Source organism: Physeter macrocephalus, chromosome 6 (genome assembly GCF_002837175.3).
Source record: "Physeter macrocephalus isolate SW-GA chromosome 6, ASM283717v5, whole genome shotgun sequence".
Lineage (NCBI taxonomy): Eukaryota > Metazoa > Chordata > Mammalia > Artiodactyla > Physeteridae > Physeter > Physeter macrocephalus.
This window is the reverse complement of record NC_041219.1, coordinates 63395562-63415008: the sequence shown is the minus strand read 5'-3', so window position 1 is coordinate 63415008 and position 19447 is coordinate 63395562. Positions and strand designations below refer to the sequence as shown.

At 39.8% G+C, this 19447-nt stretch overlaps 2 protein-coding genes across 4 annotated transcripts in view; one reads left to right on the top strand and one right to left on the bottom strand.

The window, feature by feature from the left end:
• The window catches only part of ERP27 (endoplasmic reticulum protein 27), a 24279-nt gene extending 9730 nt beyond the window's left edge, over window positions 1-14549 (top strand). For 2 of the 3 annotated variants that reach the window (XM_024129105.3, XM_007107761.4), the window contains exons 4-7: window positions 7413-7529; window positions 11557-11682; window positions 12809-13002; window positions 13815-14549. In XM_024129105.3, coding sequence (XP_023984873.1) covers window positions 7413-7529; window positions 11557-11682; window positions 12809-13002; window positions 13815-13896 — 519 coding nt within the window. In that variant the 3' untranslated portion in view covers window positions 13897-14549. Of the gene's footprint in view, window positions 1-7412; window positions 7530-11556; window positions 11683-12808; window positions 13007-13814 lie in introns of all 3 variants that reach the window. The other variant, XM_007107762.4, reaches the window with a different exon arrangement.
• Window positions 11652-19447, bottom strand: part of C6H12orf60 (chromosome 6 C12orf60 homolog) — a 105282-nt gene continuing 97486 nt past the window's right edge. The window contains exons 5-7 of the transcript XR_003680272.2: window positions 17990-18124; window positions 12908-12988; window positions 11652-11730 (exon numbers count right to left, since the gene is read on the bottom strand). The gene's annotated coding sequence lies outside the window, so the exon portion shown is untranslated. The remainder of the gene's footprint in view (window positions 11731-12907; window positions 12989-17989; window positions 18125-19447) is intronic.

Here is a 19447-nt window from a genome sequence, read left to right as displayed (position 1 = left end):
ATATACAGATTGCCAACAAACACATGAAAGAATGCTCAACATCATTAATCATTAGAGAAATGCAAATCAAAACTACAATGAGATATCATCTCACACAGGCCAGAATGGCCATCATCAAAAAATCTAGAAACAATAAATGCTGGAGAGGGTGTGGAGAAAAGGGAACACTCTTGCACTGTTGGTGGGAATGTAAATTGATACAGCCACTATGGAGGTTCCTTAAAAAACTACAAATAGAACTACCATATGACCCAGCAATCCCACAACTGGGCACATACCTTGAGAAAACCATAATTCAAAAAGAGTCATGTACCACAGTGTTCACTGCAGCTCTATTTACAATAGCCAGGACATGGAAGCAACCTAAGTGTCCATCAACAGATGAATGGATAAAGAAAACTGATGTTTTTACTCCTGGATTCTATTTACTCTAATCCCCCTCATTCTAAAGACTTTAAAAAAAAAGGAAAAGAAACACACTTTCTCCTAAACCATTTCTCTATCTCCCTGGCACTATTTAATCAAACCTAGGTTTATTTCTCAAGTGCTAATCTAGGCATGGCATATTTTGGCAAAGAAATTTCAGAATTTGTCCCTACAGTAAATTTCCATTGTAAGAACGTGTTTAGAAATAAGCTGAAATAGTAAGTGGGAATATGAGTTGACAGCTGTGTTGGAGAGATGAGAGACTGGCAAATGCTATATTTATGGAACGCATCACCTGCAAAAACAGTGCAGGCCAACTATATACATGCGATTGGGAAAAACGTAAAATGGAGCAATAGTAAGTTGTGTATGACAACCTGTCTGTGTGAGGACAGAGCTTGTCTTTTGTGAGAGTGATAGCAACCCTCACCACTCTCAACAGGACTCTTAATGTTGCCCCAACAGAGATGTAATCCCATGTCGAATAAACCATGAGCCTGTCCTAAACTGGAATTTCAGATATTATTTGAATGTTTACCTCATTTTGAGTATTCCCAATCACTTCTATTTTAAGAAATATAGGGACTTCCCTGGTGGTCCAGTGGTTAAGACTCTGTGCTTCCAGTGCAGGGGGTGCAGGTTCGATCCCTGGTTGGGGAACTAAGATCCCACATGCCAAAAAAGAGATATAATTAGCCTAACTTTGACCCAATGGGATAGTGATGAAAACACAGTAGAGGCATCCTTTCATGCCTTTCACAATTATTCCTTGGAAGCCTATTATAAGAAATGCACCTTTCCAAGCAGAGAATCAGAAGAAACCAGTGCATAAAAATAAACTGATAAGAAAGGCAAGAAGTAAGATACGTCAAATTTTTAAATATTTTTTCTAAAGTATATATTTACCAAGTATATGGTAAGCTAAGCAACTTATAAAAACAACCCAGAGAAGCAGCCGCATAGCACAGGGAGATCAGCTCGGTGCTTTGTGACCACCTAGAGGGGTGGGATAGGGAGGGTGGGAGGGAGGGAGACGCAAGAGGGAGGAGATATGGGGTATATGTATATGTATAGCTGATTCACTTTGTTGTAGAGCAGAAACTAACACACCATTGTAAAGCAATTATACTCCAATAAAGATGTTAGAAAAAAAAACAAAAACCCAGAGACATGAGGGCATTTGTTAAACAAATGATTTCTCTGTGATAGCCCAGATATTTAATATTGTAACTGCTGTAAACTAAGACAACTTTAATATGTTTTATGAACTGCTGGGTTGTTAAGTAGAGAAACTGAGCAGAATTCAAAGGAATATTGCTGGAATACTAATAAACAGAAAAGGAGTGATGAAATCCATTGGTAAGACACAGTGTCTGAAACATAAAATAATCCACATCTGATTCTCTTGGGGAAACTCAAAATTATATTGTAAGGTGACAACCCTTCTGGTTTACTGTTTACTGTTTTTATTCTGGTGCCTCTTTCCTTGGGGAGAAAAATAACATGATTTTTCAAGGAAAATTCTTTCCAAAAACTGGAAAAATATATAAAAATTGTTCCCCCACTCTGGGTTCCAGGGTTGGGTTTTCTTTCCAGGGCATTAGGCAAATAAAGAAGAAAGAATTCCTTCCAAATGTTGTTTCCAGGAACCCTACACATGAACGTTCCAGAGTTTTTTGGTTTAAGAAATAGAGAAATAATCGGGTATGTTTCATTCAAAGAAGCCCAACCAACTGGAAAGGCTTCAGGAGGGTGGTTTTTATTAAAGCTCTTTGCTTCTTAGAGAATGTTATCACCGCTTAACCAAGGTGCTTCCAGTATAGAGCATTCCTTAAGTCCAGAAACACCTGGAGGAGCCGGCGTTTCCTGTTCGTCTTGTTCTGGGAAATGTGAGGGTTTGCCTGGAAAAGGGAGGAGAAAGGGAGGAACTCCTGGCTCAGACCACAGCTCTGTCCTCTGAGCTTAGACTCCAGGCCTGCAAGTTTCCAGAAAAATAATCAGGAAGTATTTAAACGTATTAAAGATTAAAAGGACACTGGTTGTGATTATAATGATGATTTTGATGGTTGCACAATTAGCAAAGCCTTAGGAAGGAGACATGCCAGGTGGCAAAGCAGGCCTTAAGCAGCTTTTAAGATCCTTTGTATTCACTTTCTTCTCTACTGACTAGAGGAGAGGGATGGGAGAAGGGTGGGCAAGGACTCCACCTAGGAAGACTTTTTTCTCCTGCTTTTATATTTCTGCCCCAAGCTTTCTACTCAAACTGTGTGAATTTTAAAACAATTAAATATGCAAAAGGAGTTCACCTTTTAAAATATCCTGTGGTTTCGTTGAATTTTTTTCAAAATTCTTTTTTTGAAAGACAAACATTTTCTGTACCTCGCATTTATGTATTTCATCAGTTTGGGTTGTGAAAAACAATCATGAAATAAACTGATTAAATTGCCATCTGAGAGAGGTCAGCACTTCTGGGCCTCAGTACCTAATATACAGCAGGCACTCAACAAATAATTGAACATAAATGGATTATAAGAGAAATACCCAGATATGACTAAATAGACTCAGAACTAATCAAATTAACCATAAAGAGTGCATTGGGTTTCTTGGAGGTTCATATTGCTTTTAACTAACCCAGTGAGAGACCACCTTGAAGAAAAGAAGAGAAAAATAGAAGGTGGTTCTGATCCAGGGCAAGATCTGATGGGGTAGGACCGATATAAGATAGGAGATAAAGGGAAAGGGTTAAGGAGGTGTTCGAGTGTTGGTGGCCCAAAGATCTCAAAAGAGACCCAAACTATTTCAGGAAGCAGAATTGTTCAGGATCTGGCCCTGACAGTTTTATCTGTAGGCATAGTTGCTATGGGTGATGGCAGCTTTATCTTCTGTCTTCATGGGCATGAGGAGATTGGAGAGGGGAATGGGAAACTTCTGGGAGCAATGTTTGGCAATATGACATCCTATCTTTCAACATACCTGAGTATCATGGAAAGGGAGCTCTAAAATGCAAATCTGGGATAGCAGACCAGGTAACTAGACAATCCCTTCCACTAAGGATAATTTTTTGGAAAAAGCTGAGCAAAAAAATATATTTTAAAGAAAGACCTTGGAGAACCTGCAAGAGAAGGGGGAATGTCTAGGCTAGGCTAAGATCTAAAATAAAATGGAAACCCAAAAAGATGAACCCTGTATTTGGACTGCTTTTCATCTGGGGGACTTAGCCAGTTCTAGAAGGAGCAGCAGAGAGCCTGAGAGGTTTATTAGCATTTTTGCAATATTCAAGGAGCCAGAAAATTAAATGTTGGAGTTCAGGGACCACAAGAAGAAGTAGGAGGTAAAACTAGTAAGACATCCTTTGCTCTACTTTGGACCCTAAAGAGAAATACCCTAAAATCAAAGATGAAGCATAAGTAGATCAGCCCTCCCAAGAGCTGCAGCACAGATTCGAGTCACCTCAGCCCCTGATCATATATGAATATATAAATACACACACACACATACACATGTATATATATACACACACACACACACTACATACACCTGCACACATATATAATTATATATATGTATCATCTATAGAATTTACCTGTAGCCATACCATAGTATAATAACAGAAAGTCAAAGAAAAAGAGAAAAATCTTAAATCAGACAAAAAAGATTACCTTCAAAGTAAGCTCAAAGGGTAATACTAAGATTCTCAGATGACTTCTCAATAGAAAGAATGGACTGCAGAATACAAATAATTATATCTTTCAAAAAATGAAAGAAAATAACTCTCAACAAAGAATGCTACCCCCAGCAAAAATAACCTTCAAAAATAAAGGTGAAATAAGCATATTTTAAACAATCAAACTGAAAGAATATGTCACCCAACAGATCTAACTCATTCTAAAGGAAATACTAAATGTGTTCTCTTGGCAGAGGGAAAAAATTCCCAGATAGAAGTTCAAAAATGCAGGAAGAAATGAAGAGAAACTAAAATGTAAATATATGCATAAATGTAAATGTATATTGATTATATAACAATAATAATAATGTCTTGTGAGATTTAGAATTAACACACAGAACAATAATCACCTGTACGTCTTGAGTGTGGGCCACGGACTGATTTGGAAGGAAGTAAAGTGTATTAGAATGTTCTAATGTCTGCATTATCCAAGAAGAAGGTAGAATTGCCAGCTAATATTAGATTCTGTTAAGTAAAGTATGCATGTTGTAACACATGCTGGTGATCCTTAGGAGAATAATTATAGCATGTGTAACTTCTGAGTCAAAAAAGAGAAAGAAGGCATAATAAAAAGTGCTCAATGGATTCAAAGTAGGCCAAAAATGAAGGAAAATGAGATTTGGAACAGGCAGAACCAATGGAAAAATGCATATTTAATTAAATATATTAGTAATTACATTATATAAAATAATCCAATTAAAAGGCAAAGATTATCAGACTGGGTTTAAAAATAAAACTATGTGCTTTCTACAAGAGATACAATGTTTTAAAAAATAGGGACACATGTAAAGTATAAAGATAGGTTGAAAGTAAAAGGATGGAGATATGCCATGTAAACACTTCTAAAAGAATGCTGGTATAAGTATATTAGTATGAACAAAGTAGTCTTTTATGCAATGAGCATCCCTAGGGATAAAGAAGGACACTTCATAGAGACAACAATTTTAATTTGCCCAGAAGATTTACCAATTCTAAATCTGCATACATGACTTGAGAATATATAAGAAGAAACTGACAGCATTGTAAGAAAAAATGGTTAAATCCACAATCATACTGGGAGATTCTGACACTCCTCTACTGAGAGAATAAGCTAGTCAAAAAAAAAAAAAAATATATATATATATATATATATAATTTGAATTATAAATTAACTAAGTGTCCTGATGAGCATATGCAGAATACTGCATTCAAAAACTATAATATATGCATAATTTTAAGGACACATATCACATATACAGAAGTTGACAAATAATAAAAATAAAATGTAGAAATTAAGCTGGAAATCAAAAACAAGCATATAACGCAAAAATCTTACATTTTGAAATTTAAAAATACACTTCTAAATAACCAATAGGTTAGAGAAGAAATAAGAACAGAAATTAGAAAACATTTTGAATTGAATGGTAATAAAACATGCATATAAAATTTATGAATTTAGAAGGCATCCATAGCCTTATAAAGGGAAATATGGAGATTTTAACATGTATTTTAGAGAAGAGTAATGCTAAAAATCAGAATCTAAGCATCATTTTAAGAAGGAAGAAAAAATGAGTCCCAGGTAGATTTTAGATCCATTGTGAAGGACAAAATAATAATGTTTCTAGGAGATAAAATAAGAGAATATCATCAAAACTTTGGTGTAGTCAAAGCACTTTAAACAAAACAAAACAAAAACACCCACGAGTTATAGGAAAAGGTTGACAACTTGACTACATTGAAATTACCTTCTGTTCATATGCAGTCACCATTAAAAGGGAAGTCCCCAGTGAGAAAAGATATATAATATAAAACCACAAAGGATTCATATCCACAATATATAAAACATCTTCAAATCAGCAAAGAAAGGATCAACTCAGTGGAGAAGTAGGCAAGTGACTTGAACACACACTTCAAAGCAGAGGATATACAACTGGTTAATCAGAGAAATACAAGTGAAACCACAGTGAGATACTACCAGATAGTCACCAAAATGAATAAAATTAGAAAGGTGGATAATGCCAAGTGTTGGCAAGGATGTGGAACAATGGGACATTTCCAACAGTACAGATGCAAATGTACATTACTGTCCATTTTAGAAAATAGCTTGGCATTGTCTCCCAAACACACATCAAAATACATGTCAAAAATACTCATATCCTACAATCAAATCCTAATCCTATATACATGCCCAACAGATATAGAGACATGAGTACCAAGAGAAATGAACAAGAGTGTTCACTGAAGCCTTATTTTAATAACCAGAAGCTGAAAACTGTCTAAATTTTCATCAGTAGTAAAATAAATAAATGCTTTGCATATTTATACGATCAGATATTATAGAGCAAGGAAAATGAGCAAACTATAGCTAAATGCAATAACATGGATGGCTCTTATAAACAAAATTTTAAGTAAAAGAATTGAGATACACATACAAAAAGTAGTTTGTTTCCACTTACATAATGTTTTTAAAAAGATGAAACTAAACTATAACATTAAGAGATGCATTTTTAAGCAGTAAAGCTATAAAGGAAAGGATGAAGATGGTCATCATAAGTCAGGATAATGGTCACTTTGGCAGAAAACTAATGGATTATTGATTAGAAGGGATCACAGAGGGCTTCAGCCATTCTGGCAATGTTCTATTTCTTTCCCTGAGTGGTGGTTCCACAGTTGTTTGCTCTGTGATGATTTACTGGGGTTTATATTTTCTGTTTTGTGCTTTTCTCTATATGTGTGTTTTATTTCACATTAGAAGGCTACATAAATAAAACATAAACCTGATCCTGTAAGTGTCTCCCCTTGCCCTCAGGTTAATCTACTTACCTTGACTTCAAGGCTCTTTGGGAATTTGCCCTGCCTACCCCACTGCCTATGTCTCTCTTCTACCCTCACTTAACATCTACTGCTAGAGGCAAGCTAAACAAACTGCAGCTTCTAGAATTTGCCTTTGGCAAATACTGTTCTTTATTTAAAATCCCACCCCATCCTCATTCATCTGAACAAGTCTTAGCCATTCTTCAGGAGCTGCCTCTTCCTGGGAGTTTTTCCTGCTCTTCCTTAGGTGACAAATGGGTCTGTGATGACACTAGCCGCATTCTGTGTGATGTTTCTGTTTACTTCTCTGTGTTCCACAGGACAGTGTGTTCCTAGAGGGCAGGGAACATTTCCTATTTACCTTTCTGTCTTTAGAGCTCTAGTTAGTGCCTGACATGTGGTAAATAGTCTAGAAACATTTATTGATGAATGAAGACAGTGACAATTTTATCCTTTTTGTGTGACCCAGGTGGATAACAAACAACTGGATTTAAAGAGTGAAGACATTGAAAGCATGGATGCTACCAAGTTAAGCCATTTCATTCAGAGAAACAACCTCCACTTGGTGACAGAGTATAACCCTATGGTAAATAGCCCCTGTCTGCAGACTCTTAAGTCCCTATGTCAGGGAGGGTACTTGCCTTCATAGCAGAAATCCTTTCCTCCAGGAGTTCTGATCTTTTGACCAATAATAATATTAACCACCATTAATTGAACACCTAGTTGTTTGTGTTGCCATCCCTCTACAACCCTTAAGATTGATAGACTAGGGCTTCCCTGGTGGCGCAGTGGTTGAGAATCCGCCTGCCGATGCAGGGGACACCGGTTCGTGCCCCGGTCCAGGAAGATCCCACATGCCGTGGAGCGGCTGGGCCCATGAGCCATGGTTACTGAGCCTGTGCGTCTGGAGCCTGTGCTCCGCAACGGGAGAGGCCACAACAGTGAGAGGCCCGCGTACCAAAAAAAAAAAAAAAAAAAGATCGATAGACTTGTCCCTAGCCAACAAAGAAAGAAACAGAAAAGTTAAATGATGTCACATGACTAGTAAGAAAGGGAGAGTGCAGTGCTGAGGTGCCTAATTCAAAACTTCTGAGTGTGGTTGCCTGAGACAGTTCAGCAAAGGCAACAAGATTGTAAGCTTGACGCAATTGCAAAAATGCTGAAGGTCCATTTTGTTTTCCTAAAGCATTGGTGACCAATACTTTTGTAAAACACAATAAAAGTAAATTAATAGACAAATGAAATGTTTAAAAACAAAGCCCACCGATCACGTATTTGGATGTCACAGCGATGTAAAATTTCTTTAAAGTTTTTACACACCTATTCCCATTTTCTGTGCCTATCTCCTTGTGGACTAGTAACTAACATTTCCTGGTCTGGCCTAGACCCTCAAGGGGTCTCAGGTTTCTTTCTGGGTTTGTCTTCCTTGGGTGCTGCATGCTGCCTGAAACCTGGGTGAAGGTGCTGGTCCACCTGTCCTGCTGGCCTTCTAACACTCTACAGCTTATAGAATTACCTTACATGTCCTGCCTTTTGCCTTCCTGACCGTAAATCATAGACTGATGGAGTGTTGACTTCCAGTGATGTACATCAGCTCAGAAATGCTATGCGTTCTCTAGTAACAGTACTTTATATGCATGTCATGCTTTTTAGAACTTACAAAGCCCTTTCACACCATTTTCTCATTCAATACTCACAGAGATTCTTAGAGGTAGAAGAGAGGAAATTATTATGTCCATTTTATAGAGAACTCTCAAGTTCCAAACAACATTCAAGATTACACAGTAAGTGGAAAAGGCATCTTTTAAGTCAGAAAATTTAACTGATGATGCATTAGCTGATATTGTCTATTTCTATTCTACTGGAGAGGGAATGGGAGCTCAGAAAAGTGGAGTAACTTCCTCAAGGCCATATGACTAGGAATTTGAGCTTCAGTGACAGCCCTATCCACTTGTCCCTGATGTTTTTGTTTTGGTTTGGTTTGGTTTTTTGTGGTACGCGGGCCTCTCCCTGTTGTGGCCTCTCCCGTTGCGGAGCACAGGCTCTGGACGCGCAGGCTCAGCGGCCACGGCTCACGGGCCCAGCCGCTCCGCGGCATGTGGGATCTTCCCGGACCGGGGCACGAACCCATCTCCCCTGCATCGGCAGGCGGACTCTCAACCACTGCGCCACCAGGGCAGCCCGTCCCTGATGTTTTTATGACTGATCTGTCTGACTGAGTCCTGTGGTTTTTCCATTCCCCCACACAGCCTTCAACAGAAAACACCCCTTTTCCTGTTGACTAAATTCCTGTCCACCTCTCACACCATGTTTTTCTCCATGGAATGGTGCCTCCATTTCCACTTTTGCTAAGATTCCAAACACACGCACCGCAGGGGTGTTGGCAGCAATCATTGAAAAGGCATTTTGCTCCTAGACCATCATCATTCTGGTCATTGTGTCTATAAAGTTGCCAGGAGTGCATGTGGGACCAGAAAAGATGATCTTCCGGTCCCTGAGCTTATGGTCCAGGGTCCTGGAGTTCTGCAGGTGAACGAGGGCAGAGGCGAGGACTAGCCTTCCTGAGCTCTGCTGCCTGGACCCTCTCTCATCTCATAGAACAATGACATTTGTTAAGTTCCATATTAGTAGTGACAGCAAATCACATCAGGAAGAAATTAGGAAAGAATTCCTTTAGAGAAGCAAGTTCAACTTTTATTGTGACTTTTACATTTCCGAAAAGTAGTGTTTTTCTCAACTGGTGACCTGCCCACACTACTATAGGTGTTTCTCATCTGTTGCTGGTACAGAGGTTTGTACCAGTAGCAACTGGGCAGAAATTCACAGCCATGTAGTTGGCCTCCTGTGCACTTTTAAGGCACACACTCAATACTTGGCTTCAAGGTGAAAATCCAGCTGTTTAATCTATTAGGATTAAACTAATCACTTCTGCTGTGTTCAATCCCTTCTGCTAAGACAACTATATCACTTGACTCCTCAGCTTTTATTTTTTGACTCTTCTCAAGATTCATTCTCCATCTCCACTCTAGGAGAGTAGATGCATGCTCTAAATTTAAGTAGCAGGATCTAGGAGAACAAGAGACAGCTATTTAGCATCCAATCTCCCAAATTTAAAATGTAAGACCTGGTTTGAAACTCCAGGGAGAAAGTTTTGGGAAAGAACTCACTGGACTCTCCTTACCTACATGTTGACCAGTAGAGCTGAAAAAAATCTCTACAGAGTAGTGTGTAGTTTCTGGAAGGATCCTACCTAGTTGCTCCCCTTCCCAACACCCTGGGACTCTGTCCAAAGATTCCTTAACACACCATACTCTCTCTTCTTGTGCACATGCTAGTTTTACAGCAGGGCTTTCTGTATTTAGAAGGGAGGGGTGAAAAGGAATGGGATTTTGTTTAAAATAGAGACAGTTGCAGCACTATTTCAGGAAAGGGAAATGAAGGGAACCCATGCCATAGCTTTGCACTCTATCTTCTCTCCTCCCTCTGGTTCACAGCTGTCCCCTCCCCTCCATCACCGACAACTTCCTGGGGAATGACCATCTCTAATCAGCGAATAAGGGCAATGCTTCTGGTCTCCTGAAGAGCTTACCTTACGGCTGACCTGAGGTGGTCTGCTTCAACCATGCTGAGGGCTGAACTGGCTTTGTTGAGGATTTGCCATCAGCTGTGTATGAGGCAGTACATCCTGCTGGTTAAGATCGTGGACGCTGGGGCCACACTGCTTGCTGCAAATCGCAGTTCAACACTTTCATGACTTCAGGAGGTCTTGGGCCTCAATTTCTTCTTTTATGAAACTGGGACTTTGAGGATTAAATTAGTTATTACACGTAAAGACCTGAAATCGGTGCCCAGCACATTGTAAGCACTCAAAAGTATACACTACTAACATGCAAAGTCTACATTTTAAGTGTATCTGGCTGCTCTTGCAACATGAAAAGGGGTTTAAAAGGTGACTAAAATGTTCCACGGTGTATTTGTTACCTGGTGATGCATAACAGCTTACTCCAAAATTTAACAACTTAGAACAGAAAAAAAATGGATTGTCTCTCACAGTTTCTGTGGGTCAACCATTTGGGAGTGGCTAGGGCTAGGTGCTGCAAATCTGGGGGCTCATGGGAAGTGGAAGCCATTGGTCAGGGAGGCAGTCATGGGAAGGTTTGACTGGGACTGAAGAGTTTGCTTCCAAGATGGCTCAATCACAGACAAGTCAGTGCTGGCTGTTAGCAGGAGGCCTTAGCTCCTTGCCATGCGAAATCTCTTCCTAAGACTGCTTGAGTGACCAGTGTAAGAGAGTAAGTGATACGAGTGAGAACAAGGCAGAAGCCACTACGTCTTCTATGACCTAACCTTGGAGGTCACACTCCAGCATTACTGCAATATCCCTTTGGTTACTCAGCTCAGCCCTATTCAGTGTGGGGAGGAGAAAACTACACAGTTGCATGAAAACCAGAGGGTGAGACTGACTCAGAACCATCTTGGAGGAGTTGCTACTGATGTGATGGATGGACAGCTCTCATTTATGTTCTAGTGTACCTATTCACCGGTTGTCACTAATGTTTTTTTTTTCCCTCCTTTTTACTTTCATTCTACTTCAATACATTTCAATTTCCCAGGCTGTAATTGGCCTATTTAATAGTATGATTCCAATTCACCTTCTACTGATGATGAACAAGGCCTCCCCAGAGTATGAAGAAAGCTTGCACAGATACCAGGAAGCAGCTAAGCTCTTCCAGGGGAAGGTAAGTCTGGAATGGGAAATACCCTTTTGAATACTCAGCAACAAGACACTAGAAAAAGGGAGATGGGACCAGGGAAGTGAGATAAATGAGGAAAATACATCAGGTTAAGAGATAACAAAGTGAGAACTGGGATATAATAAATCCCATTACTCTGATTTAAAACTTAAGATGTATTTTATACTATTAAAGATGTATTTAATCATATCTTCCATTAGCAGTAAGTCTATTTCTTTTTTTTAATGCCTTGATGGGTGCGGAGAAAATAGAGACCCAAAGAAACTGAAAATAAAAATCACCTATTAGTCACGATTTATTTACTCCTTGCTATAAACTCTGAAGTTTTAGACCTCAGGGCTTATTTCTCATCTAAAACACCTGTCAGGTATCTAGTGCCCACTGGATGTCCAATAAATATTTATGTCTTCCCTTCCCTACTTTGTATAGTTCTGCTTATGAAATAGTAAAACTTCAACCACTTCAAGGCTACTGCATTGACTTAGAGACCTCGATGACAAGGGCTGTCTGGTAATAAAACAAGCTGACTTTCTGGTGGTTGTTTCCCTAGCCCTGGAAGTTTTCAGTGTTACTAAATGTAGATAACGCTCTAGACTATTATCAAGAGGATTTCCACTTTGGGCAGAAGGTTTGATTTAATAATATAAAATAGTTAACAGTTTTCAAGCACTTACTATGTGCTAACAACTGTACTAGAAATATTAAATCCATTCTCTCATTCAATCTCCCCCCCAAAAATCCCATTTTTCCAATGAGAACACCTAATCTCAGGGAAGCTGAGTAATGTACCCAAAGTCACACAGCTAGAAAGTACCACAGGTAACATTTAAAAAGAATTCTCCACATTTAGCCAATAGGCCATACTTTCTCCCTTAGCTAACCACTAAAGTCTCTTCCAGTTCTATGGTCTTAAAATTAAATAAACCCGATCAAAGGGGTAAAAAACTAAAACAATGCAAAATAAGAAGAAATTCATTTTAACTCAATGAAGATTTAAATTGTGTGGCACAGACCCTAAATTCCATCAGTGTAAACTCCAACAATCACAAGGTGTCTCTTCCTCCCCAGGACCTCAGAGAGATCTTTCTTTTTCAAACTTCTCCAACTGCAGATTCTTTTTATTCTGGTGGACAGTGGTACGAAGCAAAATGGGAAGGTGATATCATTTTTCAAACTAAAGAAGTCTCAGCTGCCTGCATTGGCAATTTACCAGACTCTGGATGATGCGTGGGATACACTGCCCCTAACGGAAGTCTCAGTAGAGCATGTGCAAAACTTTTGTGACGGATTCCTGAAAGGCAAGAGGTTGGTAAGTGTGAGACTACAGGTAAAGCAAGTTGAGGTTTGTTTCCCCTCTTGGTCCCTTTAATTTCTTGTTGAATAAAAATTCTTTGTCCTCCACTGGATTTGATTAAGAGTAAAGGGATAGGAAATGTGCATATAAATACATGCACTCACCCTCTTCTTTTGCATAATTGATAGAGTATTATACACTATTGTATATTATTGTACAGCTTGACTCTTTTACTTAATATGAAGTATCATTTCATGTGTGAAAAGCTTTCTTATAGTTTATTAACCAACTACACAGAATTTTAATGTATTGATGGACCATGATTTATTTAACTATTCTCTTATTGACAGACATTTAGATTGTTTCCAGTTTTTTTTCCAGCTGTTTCTCATCCCCTAATAATATAAACAAAAGTCTGTTTTACCCAAACTTTGTCCACACAATGTGTTCTCAAGCCTTCTGATCTTTATCAATATTAAAGGCAAAAAAATGGTATCAGTGTAAAAAAAAAAAAGAGTAAAGGGATAGGAGGATAAGGTGGTCAGAGTTGGGATGCTTTTTAAGATATAATCGTGGGAACAGAACTCCAAAAACATTTTTGGAAAAGTCTTGCATATTCAAAGGAGCTGAATTTTGGATTTTACCATTCTGTGTACAATATCAATGGGAAACAAATAAATTCCATATGAGGAGTTCATGAGATAAAAATTGAAGATGGATTTAAGACTTTCAGGAGGAATTAAATAGCTCAATTTGCTAATCTTAGAGTTCAAAAACAAGAGTGGACTCCAAATCTGAATATCAGTCTCATGGTGTTTTTCAGAGAGAAAATCATGAATCAGAAGAAAAGACGTCAAAGATGGAACTCTGATTTCTCCCTCCTTCTTCTGCGTAGGACCAAGTAGCTACTTTATGCCAAATAAAAAGGGGTGACCCAAACCTCAGAGACAGTAAACAGGATCACCAGGCTTTACACATACACATACACACACGCACACACACACACAGACACACACACACAGCCCCAGTTTGTTCCTTAAAATCTCATTGACTCTACTTTCCCTTTCTTTTAAATTTCCTCTACTCTTTCACTACCCTTCCGATTTTCTCTTCTGCATTCATACTGAGTAGGCCCATGCACTGTCATACATACCACTGGATGGAGGCTTTATGAGAAATACTGTGCTACTGCTATGAAGGGGCAACATTCCTAGAGGGAGATTGTTCTGGTGTGTCATTTGATATTGAATTCGTATACTGCACGCGACTTACATACAACCTCTTGTAGGGTTGCCTAAGGGTTGAAACTCTGCTTTCCTCATAAGCCCATGTCCCTCTCTGACTCAGGGCCAAGGACAAAAAGATGGTTTTAAATGCCTTTGTGAAATTGTCTTTTTGCCAGAAGTCAAATGATATTTCCAAGTCTCTGAACTCAGCAGAAACAGACCATGTAAAATCTCTATGCTTGTTTCGAGTTCCTAACTCCCCATGTAAATCAACAGCTGCATGATAAATAAAAGGCCATCATGTTATAGGAAAAGACTGGCATCTCTTTGCAGACCAAACCTCTTATAAATACCCCGCCACCCAACTCAGCAGAATGGACCTCCCCCTTTGGTATCTACTGTTAGAGTCAGGCCATGAGCCACTAATGTGTTATCATTCACTGTGGGTGGGATGGGAGCTGGTAGAGACCATCTTGCATGAGGATTGGTATAAATGTGGCAGAGGAGCTATGGGAATCAAATTAGGTAAAAGGTTGGAGAAGGGGTAGGAGGGGGGAACTTGGCCCCAGGGGCGAGCTGGGGCTGGCTAAACGTGGATTATTGCAGGTGAAGTGTGCAATCCAGCCCTTGTGGAATGGAGGCAGAGTCTGGCTGAGTGTCTCTGGCCCACAGGCTGTTACTGTGAACACACAGATGAGGCATTGTTCCCAGGAGGCCCTTGGCTCCAAAGCAAAGTACCTAAGTGCTGAAGAGCTGAAAAACTACAGTGTATACCTAAGGACTGGTCCAAGTGGGGAACAGAGACTGAAAGACTTAGTTGTTCCTTCCTGGGGGGAAAACTCCATGGCCACTGAGCTGGGAGTCAGCTGCTGGCATGGACTCTGTGAAAGCAACTGTGTATGGTACACCCCTCGGCAACACGAGACCAGTAGATTCTGAGAAGCCCATCCCATCCATCTACAGCTCTACTGAAAACCACCCAAACAGTCTCCTGCTTAAGGCTGAAAAATATTCTTGGGATAGGCACATCCCAGAAGCCTCCCTCTGATACTGCAAACCAGAGCTCTTCACATTTACAGTCAGGAAATTCTTCCTGATATCCAGCTGAGGTCCAGTAGCCACAAAAGCTCGTTTCTTCTTACATGTACCGAGTGGAAATTCTTAACAGCTGCCAATCACCATCACTAAATGGTATCTTTAACTCCTTGCTGGTTGGTCTTAAGCCCTCTTATCCAATCTTCTTTCCTCCCTACTCATAATCCAAACTTTTCACTTTTTAAAAAATTTCCAAGTCATTTGATTGACTTTATTATTTTCTCTCTTCCTTCTTTTTCAAAGTCCCCTCTTTCTTTGCTTAAAATAATGGGATTCCAGACTATTGTAGGAATTTGGTAAACGCTAAAACATAAATTCCCATGAGCTATATTTTATTCAATTTGAGTTAATTTTTCAAATATTTTACTTGAAGTCTTCCCCCTAATAACTATGGTCACCACTGACCATAGGTCTTACATTTTTACAGTGTATTTTTCTGCTTGATTACCTTCAAATAGCGATTTTATTATACATAGTACTTTGTATGTGCCTTTTTATCTTTATGGTATTTAATTTAATTATTCCTTCTCAGTTTATGTTTCTCCAGAACTGAAAGATATTTTTGTCTGTCTTCTTCACAGTCAATCTTGTTCTTCGTACAGGAGTTATGACCAAAGAATGGAACTTCTTTCAAAAGAAGAGATTTATAAAGGTTCTCATTCATTCACTAAAGATCAGACTTAGTATTATAAACTTCTGTCATCTCTAGATCTTCTCTCTCTTTGCATAATATCTTCCTAAGACTCTCGATTCATTTTCCCAAGGCCATATTATTGTTGAAATATCTAGATATACCACGGCTATTTTTCATTGTGGAGTCATTTATTGGTTCTAGCTAGCAAGACTGCCGTACTTCTTTCCTTAGAGGATGAAGGAAGTGGTGATGTTATACAATAGAACTTTGTAAAATCTATTAGAAGGTTTGGAAGACTATACAACAGAAGGCAGGAGTGGGAGGAGGGCATGAATCAGAGGAACGCCAGGAAAGTTTGTATTTGAGTCTCACCTCTTCTGTGCCTGTGGCTTTGTGACCTTGGAAAAACCACTTTCTCTCTTAGAACTTCAGTTCACTGAAGATAATACAATAATAATTCATAGGAGTTTTTGAGACCCCAGAGTGATAATACATATTAAGTAAGTTTGTCATTACTTTTATTTTTTGGTTTAATGCTACCCTGTCTTCTCTGGGTAATGGTCATTTCTCCAATTGTCAGAACTTATGGCCAAGGAAAGGTTTCCTTCAGGAGAAGTAGTTGAAATAACTTTTAAAGTTTTGTGTTTCTTTTAATTAATCAAACATGGAGGGGCTGGGAGTGGAACCCATGGCCTCATGTATGCTAAGCATATGCTCTACCACTGAGCTACACCCCCTCCTTCCTTGAAATAATTTTTTAAATGTAGGCTTTATTATTATCCATGCATGGTGAAGCCAACAGATCAGGAAATGATGGCCATTGAAAAGATAGTTTGTTACTCACAGTTCCCAAGAGGAGGGCACATGTCATGTCACAAAGGGCCACATGGGGAAACACCAGCGTTGGTCAGGAGACAGAAGAAACAAGGGGGAAATATGGGCAAGAGCCTTCACTGTGGCTGTTGTGGGAAGGAACAGTCAAGGCAGGGTAAGCAGGATTGGCTGGTTTGAATAATTTCAGCAGACCCTGGGCCATAGAAGCTGTCCCTGGTTGCCCTGAACATGGCCCTGGTGTTAATTGGGCAAATGGATTTTGTCCCAGAGTGTAAGAGCCTAGTGAGAGTTCAGTAAAGGAGGTGGTATGGGTACAGAGTATGGACTTGTTGATTTGCACATGAAAGAAACTCTAGCAGATGAGTTGTTTACTACCTCTAGGATTGGCTAGCTCTGGGAGGAGCAATCTCTCCAGGGTCAGCAAGGCCCCACAAGTCAAAGCATCAGAAACATATGGTTAATACAATCCTCTCACACTCACCTGTCGTGAGATTTCTCTCCCAACTCACTTAGTTTGGTCATGCTACAAAGGAAGGCATACTGTCTTTATCAGGCCCTTATTAATAAAGATACCTTGGGTGTGTAGGGATAAGATGGGTACCAAGTGGTGCATTATTAGAGAACAGTTCATTTGTTCATATATTCATTCATTCATTTAAATACTTACTAATCAACTACAAGTATGTCAGGCAAAATTGCCTCCTAAGAGAGAAGAGTTGGCCTTGGGTGGTGAGCTATAGAACAGGGAAGTTTCAGTTGTAGTGACAACAGGCAGCACGGAAGCCATCAGACTGATTCAGAGAACTTTAGGACAGAGAAAGCTGGATAAAGGAGAAAGGGGTGCTGTGGAGAGGGATGGATGGGAGGCTGGCAGTGGGCTGAGGAGCCCCGGAGTTGGGGAAGAGAAACAGCAAAGGGACAGAGTCTACCACAAAAGGGGAGAGGCTCATCATGGACAAACTTTACTTCACAATTGAGTTTGGAACCAGTCCTATTTATTTCACCTTTCTGGAAGGATCTGGTTTCCTAAGCAAGGAAAATAGAACAGGAAGTGGGATATATCTGACGCATGCTCCTAATTACAGCACTTTTACATACAAAGACCTAAGAATAGAAAAAGAAGGATGTTTAAAACTTCTTTTGAGTTTTGAACCTTTGAAGGAATGGTACTCAAGAAATCAAAGAAACAAATGAATTTTAAAATCATACCTTTGTAAACAAGCATGAGATTCACCCTCTTTCAGATCATTTCCAAGATAGGCTAGGGTGTCATTCTTTTTCTTTCCATTCTGCAACCAGAGGTCATTGTTTCTGTGAGCTTCACAGTGAAATATCTGAGTGACTCTAGGAGCAGAAGATAAGGGAGAGTGAAGGATGAGGGGGTTAAGCTACATGTATAGGTTCTGAAAAATTGTGTGGAATCCAGACTTTAATGTGTCGTTGTCCAAACAGTTGCACTAAGTCTTAACAGCAGGATTCAATTTCTACTTTAGACCTACTAGTCTTAATACAGTAACATGGTTTTAGCCTGGGCTTGAGGAAGAAAAAATAGATGAGATTTGACATAATTCCAGCTGTAGTGAAGTAAGAATTTAAAAATTAACAGATATGTAGTGTTGGACTTCCCTGGTGGCACAGTGGTTAAGAATCCACCTGCCAATGCAGGGAACATGGTTCAAGCCCTGGTCCAGGAAGATCCCGCATCCTGGGGAGCAACTAAGCCTGTGCACCACAACTTATGATCCTGCACTCTAGAGCCCGTGAGCCACAACTATGGAGCCCACGTGCCACAACTACTGAAGCCCATGCACATCGAGCCCGTGCTCCACAGCAAGAGAAGCCACCTCAGTGAGAAGCCCGCACACCACAACGAAGAGTAGCCCCTGCTCTCCGCAACTAGAGAAAGCCCACGCGCAGTAACGAAGACCCAACCCAGCCAAAAATAAATTAATTAATTTAAAATGTAGTGTTACAGGTCATGTTTCCCAGAAAGAAGACTCTGAGACTGAATTTCCTTGCAGAAAGTTTATTGGGGTTGTTCTTAGGACCTATGAGGAAATGAAGAAAGTAGGACTGGGCAGAAGGAAAAGCTGGGATGTGATAGAGTCACACAATATCCAGATCATCCCATGGGGCTATTTGGTGCTGAAATGTCCTTGCAGAATTATCCCAAATTGGAGAATGGGGGTGGGTCCTTTATGCTCTGGTGTTGATCATTTGAGGCAAGCCACACACAGGAAAGGGTGTGATTGTGGGCAAGGTGACTCTCCTTAGCAGAGGACAATCTCTGGGATTGAAGTTAGTGAGTGGGAATTCTGCTAAGAGCTGTCATCTGTCAACACACCCAGCAGCCGGGGTGCTATAGTCTGAGTGTTTGTGTGACCCCAGGATTCATATATTAAATTCCAACACCCAATGTGATGGTATTAAGAGATGGGCTCTTTGGGAGGTGATTAGGTCAGGAGAGTGGAACCCTTGTGAATGGGATTAGTGCCTTTATAAGAGATCCCAGAGAGTTTCCTTCCCCTTCCACTATGCGAGGATACAATTAGAAGTTTGCCACCCAGAAGAGGACCCTCACTCAACCACACTGGCACCCTGGTCTCAGCCTTCCAGCCTCCAGAACCATGAGATATCAATTTCTGTTGTTTATGAGCCACTCAGTCT